The sequence below is a fragment of the Nicotiana attenuata genome, chromosome 12 (assembly GCF_001879085.1).
Source record: "Nicotiana attenuata strain UT chromosome 12, NIATTr2, whole genome shotgun sequence".
Taxonomy (NCBI): Eukaryota; Viridiplantae; Streptophyta; class Magnoliopsida; order Solanales; family Solanaceae; genus Nicotiana; species Nicotiana attenuata.
In genome coordinates, this window is record NC_032000.1 from 7,680,130 (window position 1) to 7,689,311 (window position 9,182).

The 9,182-nt window shown below is 38.9% G+C and overlaps 1 protein-coding gene across 1 annotated transcript; it reads left to right on the plus strand.

Annotated features, from left to right (window-relative positions):
* On the plus strand, window positions 5,909-6,493 carry LOC109235857 (uncharacterized mitochondrial protein AtMg00810-like). The gene is made up of 2 exons (XM_019402105.1): window positions 5,909-6,253; window positions 6,362-6,493. Exons 1-2 carry the CDS (start codon window positions 5,909-5,911, stop codon window positions 6,491-6,493), a joined length of 477 nt encoding a protein of 158 aa, XP_019257650.1.

The following is a 9,182-nucleotide window of genomic DNA, read 5'->3' on the forward strand; positions in this document are numbered from 1 at the left end:
CACAAGCTGAAAGGAACGTAGAAAGAAAATGCTCTAACTCCAGAATGTCTACAGCAACAGAAAGAAGAAGGCTAAATGCTAAAAGATAGAATAAGATAGAGACTCCTCGGTCTGCGGGCACGACAGATGTACCTCGAAGTCTTTGATAAATCTCTCTGCCTCAAGGGTGATATGCCTGGATAGGGGTACCTGGATCTACACATGAAAAACATGCGCAGAAAGGGCATGAGTACACCACAGCGGTACTCAGTAAGTGCCAAGCCTAACCTCGGTCAGGTAGTGACGAGGAAGGTCAGGGCCCTACTGAGATAAATAAATAATCAATGACAGGATAAATGAGCAGTATAAATGAAAATCTACAGTAAGAATCTACACAGGATAATAAGGATACAGTAACGGAAAACAGAAATAAGGGAAACACAAGGAAGTACTGCTCGCAACAAAGATGATAACCGAGGATCTCTTGGTATCCCGAGGATCTCTTGGTATCCTCAGTGAATATGCCAGGGATCTCTTGGTATCCTCAATAACTGTGCCAGGGATCTCTTGGTATCCCGAGGATCTCTTAGTATCCTCAATATATAAGTGACAGGGATCTCTTGGTATCCCGCACCTCTGTCCAGATCATAAACACGTGCAGGGGATCTCCCGGGATGCCGTCTTATAGTCCCAAATTTAGAACACACGACAGCAGCTCAAGAATATTTAGAATAAATGCCACACTCGCAACAAGTGACAATTAAATTCTAGCCTAACATGCTTCATGAAATACAATTAAGGCAGTTTAAGCAAATAGGCAATTAAGGCAACTAAGCATGCTTTTCTATACTAACACAGGCTAAATTTACAAGTAGAATAAAATAGGTAAGAAAGGAACTCAGTTTTAATACTTAATGTAAAACCGGATTTTTAGCAATTAGCTCAAGTACGCGCTCGTCACCTCACGTACAAGGCATTCAATTACCAAATATCATGTCCTAAGGGGAAGGGTCCCCCACACAAGGTTAGACAAGCCACTTACCTCGAACCGGCTCAAAGTCAACTAGAAATCACGCCTTTGCCACGAGTATTCGACTTCAAATGACCCAAATCTATTCAATTCAATTACATATTGTAAATAACATCTCAAGCAACTGATTCTATGATTTAATTCAAAACTAAGCCGCGAAATTAGGTAAAATGACCAAAACACCCCTCGGGCCCACATCTCGGAATCGGGTGAAATTTATATTTTCAGGATCCTCACACTCTCACGAGTCTAATCATATAAGAATCTCTCAAATCGGAGGTCAAAACCCCAATCAAAACCCAATAACTCGGCCTATGAAGTTTTATCCAACTTTTTCCCAATTTTTAATCTCAAATCCGAATTAAATGGTGAAATTAACTATAGATTGATGGAATATAACTAGAAAAGGTTAAAGAATCGTTACCCAATGATCTCCTCTTCAAATCCCTCTCAAAATCACCTTCTCCCGAGCTCCAATTTGATTTTTCAACTTTTGAAACTAAACCCTCGAAATTTCATATTTCTGCAAACTATTTTCACATCTGCGGTCCCGCTTCTGCGGAACATATGTCGCATCTGCGACTTTCATTAAGCATCCCAGGAGCCGCATCTGTGATACCTCTTTCACAGATGCGAAATCGCATCTGCGATGAAACTTCCGCATCTGCGGAAACTGAAGGACACCCAAAATCTGCATCTGCGCTTGCCTTGCCGCTTCTGCAGCTCCGCACCTGTGGAACCCAAACCGCAGGTGCGGTTATGACAAACAACAGCAATTTTTCTGAAATCTCTAACTCCAAAATCTTTCCGTCAACCCTCTGAAATAATTCCGAGGCCCCTGGGACCCCAACCAAAAGCACCAGTATCACCTAATACCTTATTCAAACTTGTACCAATCCTTAAAACACCTAAAACAACATCGGAAACTCGAAATAATCAAGGATCTAAGACTAAGAGCTCCAATTTCCTTAAAATACACTTTCGATCAAAAACCTAACCAAACCACGTCCGATTGACCTGAAATTTTGCACATACATCCCAAATGACATGACGGAGCTATTACAACTTCCGGAATTCCATTCCGACCCTCGGATCAAAATCTCACTATCGGATCGGAAACTTCCAAAATTCAACTTTTGGCATTTCAAGCCTAAATTAGCTACGGACCTCCAAAATACACTCAGAATACGCTCCCAACCCCAAAATCACCCAACGGAGTGGAACCATCGGATTTCCATTCCGAGGCCGTCTTCACACTGTTCCGACTACGGTCAATTTTCCAACACTTAAGCTCTCATTTAAGGACTAAGTGTCCCAAAACTCTCCGAAACTCACAACCGAACATCAAGGCGAATCAAATTAGCAGAAATAAACTTGGGGAAAGCAGTTAATAGGGGATCATGGCATTAATTCTTATGACGACCGGCCAGGTCGTCACAAAACCTAACAACCAACTGATGTTCGAGTCTGCCTCTTTAAATGTCAATACCTCTAAGCAGCCCACTTTCAAGACCAATTATAACCCAGGAAACAACTACACATCTAATAGTAGACCTCGTCCTGTGTGTGAGCATTGTTGAAAGTCGGGACATACCAAAGATAAATGCTATAAACTCCATTGATATCCTCAAGTATTCCAAAACACTAACCAGACTTTCCAAAACAACAATCGGAGGTTTCAAGGAGCTAATCAGAACTTTCAAAATCCCAATCAAGGTTTCAAGTTCAATAGAGGAAAAAGAACAGTAGCAAATGTTCATGGTCCTCCAACTTACATGATGACTGACAACGGAGATGAGGGTGAGCACCATAATAAGAGTCAGGGAATGAGTTTCACCAAAGAACAATATGGTCAACTCATGAGCTTACTGCAACACTTCAAAACCAGTAGTGGATGGGAGGATCCCAACAGTCTGAACCTGAGCTCTAGAGCTGCCAACTTTGCAGGTATTGTAATCTGTACATCTTCAGTTGATTTTGATAAATTGTCATGTAGGTGCTTTAAATCTAAGACTGATACATGGATACTAGATTCAGGGGCCTCAAATCACATGACCTTCAATAGATCTTCAATGTGTGACATTACTGTCTTACCTTATCCCCTATTAGTCATATTTCCAAATGGTTACAAAGTTAGAGTAACAGAAGTTGGAAGTGTGAAACTTTCACCTAGGATTGTGTTACACAAAGTCCTCTTTGTCCCTCTTTTAAATACAATCTCATTTCTATTCATTTGTTGACTTTACACCTTAGATGAATTTCATTCTTCACTGATGGTATTTGTATGTTGCAGGACCATTCACTGAAGTGGTCTCTGGAGATTGGTAGAGTCAAGGATAGACTTTACCTCTTGTGCTCTCAATGCTTGAGACACAAAGATGCCAGTTCTTCCTCTATTACAGTCAAGTCTTCTATTCCTTGTTTGTCTTTTCACCCATGTAATGTCCAAGATGCTTGCTTTCCATCTGTACATGATCCCCCTTTGAATAAAATAACATCTGCTAGTAGTGATACTGATGTAAATGTTCCATCATCTATAAATAAAGTCAGAAGTTGTGTTTCTCTGAATTCTCATACATCTCATGAGAATGATATTCTATGGAACAATAGACTTGGGCATGTGCCTTTTGTGAAAATGAAGGGAATAGCATCTATAACTGTCACCTTTTCTTCTAAACAACCTTTTGTGCGCTCAATATACCCTATGGCCAGACAAAACAGACTACCCTTTCCTCAAAGAACCAACACTTCCAGTAATATTTTTGAACTATTGAATGTCGACCTTTGGGGACTTTATCACACTACCACTCATGATAACTACAAGTATTTCATCACTATGGTTGATGATTTCAGCAGAACTACATGGACAAATCTTTTAGCTTGCAAGAGAAATGCAATTCAACTCATTAAAGCCTTTATTTCATTGATATAAAACTAGTTCAAGACTCCATAAAAACCATAAGAACAGACAATGGCTTAGAGTTTACCAACACAGAAAGTAACACCTTTTTTCAGTCAAAAGGGATCATTCACCAAAAATCCTGCCCATACACACCACAACAGAACAGTGGGGTGGAGAGAAAACATAAGTATTTGCTTGAAACACCTAGGGCACTCTTATTCCAGTCAAAAATGCCTTTGAAATACTGGGGAGAATGTGTGCTAACAGCAACCTACATCATAAACAGACTACCTACTATATACCTTAGAAACAAATGTTCTTTTGAAATCCTATACAAAAAGAAACCACTGTATTCTCAAATGAGAAGTTTTGGTTTCTTGTGTTACCCAACAGTACCTAAAGTCCATACAGACAAGTTTGAACCTAGAGATACTCCACATATTTTCATAGGCTATCCTTTTGGGGTCAAAGGGTACAAAGTCCCGAGTCTTGCTACCAAGAAGATTCAAATCTCAAGAGATGTATCTTTCCATGAAAATATCTTTCCCTTTGCAATTGTTCTAGATGTTTCTTCTTTTCCTTCTGTGCTAAAATGTGTCCCTTTTGTTGACTTTGTGAATGATACTGATAACAATGTTCAAACCAATATAGAAAGCAATCTAGATGGTGCAAGTCACATGGATAATGAACTGTCACTATTAGTAACAATGAAAGATCACCTACTAGCATCACATCCACATCACTTCATAACAATAACATTTGTGATAATCCTCCATTTCTAGAGTCATCTTCAGTATCAAACCTTAATGAACCAGTTTTGAGTAATCACTCTCCTCAAACAAGTAATCAGAATAGTCTCAGTCTTAGAAGAACCTAAAGAGAAATCAAAACACCTGAATGCTTGAATGATTACATTCACAATATACCTAAATTGCATTTAAACAGTTGTATACCATCTTTAAATGCACTGTTATCAAACCATCATTATGTTTCCCCTAGGTTCTAATCCATGATAGTTAGTCTTTGATGCAAAGTGTCTGTCAAGATAATGAACCTTCTTCATATGAAGAAGCAGCTATCAATCCTACTTGGCATGTGGCTATGACACAAGAGTTTGAGGCATTGCGTGCCAATAACACATGGGATTTTGTCCCACTACTAGCAGGGAAGAAAGCCATAGGCTGTAGGTGGGTGTATAAAATAAGGCATAAAGCTGATGGAAGTATTGAAAGATTTAAGGCTCGTTTGGTAGTAAAAGGATACACACAACAAGAGGGAATAGACTACACAGATACATTCTCACCGGTGGTAAAGATGACCACAGTGAGAGGACTCATAGCTGTAGCAGTCAAAAGAGGGTGGAACATGTTTCAACTAGATGTAAACAATGCTTTCCTTCATGGAGATTTGAATGAAAAAGTGTTTATGGAGTTCCCTCCTGGACTAGTAGTATCTGAAACAGGACTAGTCTGTAGGCTAAACAAGTCTCTATATAGATTGACACAAGCCAGTAGACAATGGTATGCAAAATTGATAGAAGCACTGTGCTCCAGAGGTTATGAACATTCCATGCATGATTATTCATTGTTCTACAAGAAGAATTGGACATCCTTGGTATATGTAGCAGTATATGTTGATGATGTGATATTCATAGGATCAGATCTTGAAGAAATAAAGCTTTTGAAGAAGTTCTTACATGATAGCTTCAAAATCAAAGATCTAGGGAGACTTCAGTACTTTCTTGGCCTTGAAATTCTTTATAACGATGATGAGGTCATCATTTCCCAAAGAAAATTTGTCATTGACCTTTTAAAAGAGTATAATTGTCTCAGCTGTAGTTCCTTATCGTCTCCCCTTGATCCAAATGTGAAGTTAAAAGCAAAGAAATGTGCTCCCTTGTCAGATCTCAGATGTTATAGAAAGTTGGTTGGAAATTGAATTTTCTAACTAACACAAGATTAGATATTGCTTTTAGTGTTCAACATCTAAGCTGGTCCATGCAAGATCCAAGGGAACTACACTTGAAGACATCATATCACCTACTGAGGTACTTGAAAGTTGATCCTAGCCTAGGATTCTTCTTCTCCAGGAATGTTGATTATACACTGAGATCATACTGTGATTATGATTGGGCATCATGTCCAGACTCCAAGAAGTCAGTTACTGGGTATGTTGTTCTACTGGGAGATAGCCCTATCAGCTGGAAATTAAAGAAACAGGAAACTATTTCCTTATCGTCAGTTGAAGCAGAGTACATGTCCATTATAAAGGTGGTTGGTGAGCTAGTGTGGTTACAAAGGCTATTTGAAGAGCTCACAGTCCCTTTCTCCAGTCCTATTGCAGTATTCTGTAATAGTCAATCATCACTTCACATAGCAAGGAACCCAGTGTTCCATGAATGAACGAAACATATTGAGGTATACTGCTATTTTTTTCGAAACAAACTACAGGAAGGGCTCATTTCTCTACATCATAGTAGGATTGATCATCAACTTGCCGACATTCTCACTAAAGCACTAACTGGGATTAAACATTCCAACTTTCTCAGCAAGTTGGGAGTGACAACTTCACCTCCAACTTGAGGGGGGGGGGGGGTATTGATATTATTAGGATACATACATTGTATTATATTATTTATATTTGTTTATGGTAGTTGTACTTATAGCATTACGAGTAGTACCAAGCAGTTAGGTAGTTAGTTGAATTCGTTAGACTTCCTAAAGTTAGTTAGTCAGTTAGTTGGGGTTTGGGCTCCGTTAGTTTTTCTTCTTATTCTCCTCTGCTTTTGCATTGTATATATACACTTTAGTTGAGCTAATGTGATCGAGACTTTCATTTCCAAATTCACTTTTCCTTCCTCTTGCAAATGCTCTCATTTTTCGGTCTTCTCCTCCAAGTCTCCACTCACGCCATTGGATCGAGGCTCTTCTCGAGCTCAATTGTACATTTGCTTTTCTAATTTGATAGAAATGAGTTCGAACTGATGAATTCGCAAAAGAAATTATTATGGTCTTTTCTTAATTTGTTCAGTATGGGGGGGGGGGGATTGGATGCTTTGTATTATGGGTTCCAATTAATTCGCGATTGATGCGCACGTAGTTGATTGATCTGAGTTCACATCATAAAAACCTGAGGGCAAATTGTGATAATTCACCATTAGGATTGTTATTCGACATCGCTTTATAGAAAGATTTCTTTATATATATGTGAGCAAATATTATATAATTAACGAGAGCTTGAGTTACTTGGCTTTTGCTCAAGAATATTGGGGAGACTTCTAATAATAAGCAGGTAATCTCGCTGGGTTGTTCTCTAGTGCTCATATTTATAGGAAGGCTAATTCGGTACATGATGATTTAGCTAATTTGGCCTTTAGTCAAGTGTGACGACCCAAAGGGTCATCACTTGCTTTTAATTGAATTTTGTGTCTCTGATGCCTTGAAAACCTCATTTAGAGTCACTTCAATTTGCCTGTGTAGTCCGGGTGCGTAGCCGGAAAGCTTAAATATAAAAATTTGTGAAAAATGATAAGTTTTGATTATAATATGAGTTAATTTGACTTCGGACAACATTTTGGGTAAACGGACCCGGACCCGAACCCGTGATTTGACGGTCCCAGAGGATCGTAGGAAAATACGGGACTTGGGCGTATTCCCGGAATCGAATTCCGAGATCCCAAGCCCGAGAAATGAATTTTTAAGTAAAATTGTTTTCTGAAATTGTTTAAGGAAATCTGAAATGAAATCTGATTAGAAAGCGATGGTATCAGGCCCGTATTTTGGTTCCGGCGCCCGGTACAAGTCATATATATGGTTTAAGTCATTCCTGTAAAGTTTGGTGAAAAACGGACGTCGTTTGACGTGATTTGGACCTAAATTGCTAAATTTGATGCTTTAAGAAGTTTGAGAAAAATGCTTTGATTTTGAGGTTTAATTTATTGATAATGATGTTATTTTGGCAATTTGATCGCACGGATAAGTTCGTATGATGTTATTGAGTTAGTACATATGTTTGGTTAGGAGCCCTGAGGGCTCGGGTGAGTTTTGGATAGGTGTCGGAGTGTTTAGAACATAGAAAAATCTGGTTTTTCTGCAGCTTTTTGGTGTCGAGTGATTTGTACTATGCGATCGCATAGGTAGGATCGCGATCGCATAGAGTAATTTTTAGGGGTTCAGTTTTGTTCTATGCGATCGCATAGTGCCTCCCGCGATCTCATAGTGTTAAGTCTGAGAGGTCCTATATTCTCCTTTATGCGATCGCATAGTGCTATTCGCGATCGCAATGCCCAGCCTGTTTCTTCTATGCGATCGCAGTGCTCTGTCCGCGATCGCGATGACCATTTTCCCCTTACTCTATGCGATCGCATTACATTCTTCGCGATCACATAGACCATTTTCTCCTAGTTAAATTTTAAAACTTCAGAACTGTAGCCTTACGTGATTTCATAAAATTTTCATAAACCCCTTCTTCCCCAAAGCTCTTAGGTGATTTTGAAAGCACTTCTTCACCAAAACTTCTTGGGTAAGTAATCTTTAACTTGTTTTCTTCCATTTTCATCAACATCTATTAGATTTCTAGGCTTAAAACATGGAATTAAAGGTAGAAAATTAGGAATTTGGGTAGAGTTAGAGTTTTTTGATTAATTGTGATTTAGACCTCGTTTTGGGGTCAAATTTTGGAAATAATTATATATTTGGGCTCGTGGGTGAATGGGTGATTTGATTTTGGTCCGAACCTCGTGTTTTGACCAAGCGGGCCCAGGGTCGATTTTTGGGTTTTTGGGAAGAAAGATTGGAAAGCTATAATTAGGCATTGGATTCGAATTGTTTAGCATTATTTGATGTTATGAAGTCATTTATGTTTAGATACAATTGATTTGGAGCTGAATTCGAAAGGAAAGGCGGTAATTGAGGATTGAGTTGGCCGTGGAATTTGAGGTAAGTGTTCGGTCTAACCTTAGCTTGAGGGATTAGGAGTTGAGTCATATTTGCTACTTGTTTCTTGTTGAGTACGACGTATAGGCATGGTGACGAGTATCTATACGTTGGTTTCGAGCATGACCGTGAGTCTTAAATTGATACTTGTTGTATTCTTGAATGATACTATGGTTGCGATAGTGAGTAAATCCGCGGTATTGAGCAAAGACTTAGTTTATTTCGTGGAAGTTACTTATGAGTTAGAAATGGTGATAATTGAGATGATTAGGAGTAGAGTTGAGATTGGTTATAGCTGATTCTCCCTTGCCGGGATGTGTTGATACCCAATTTTTCC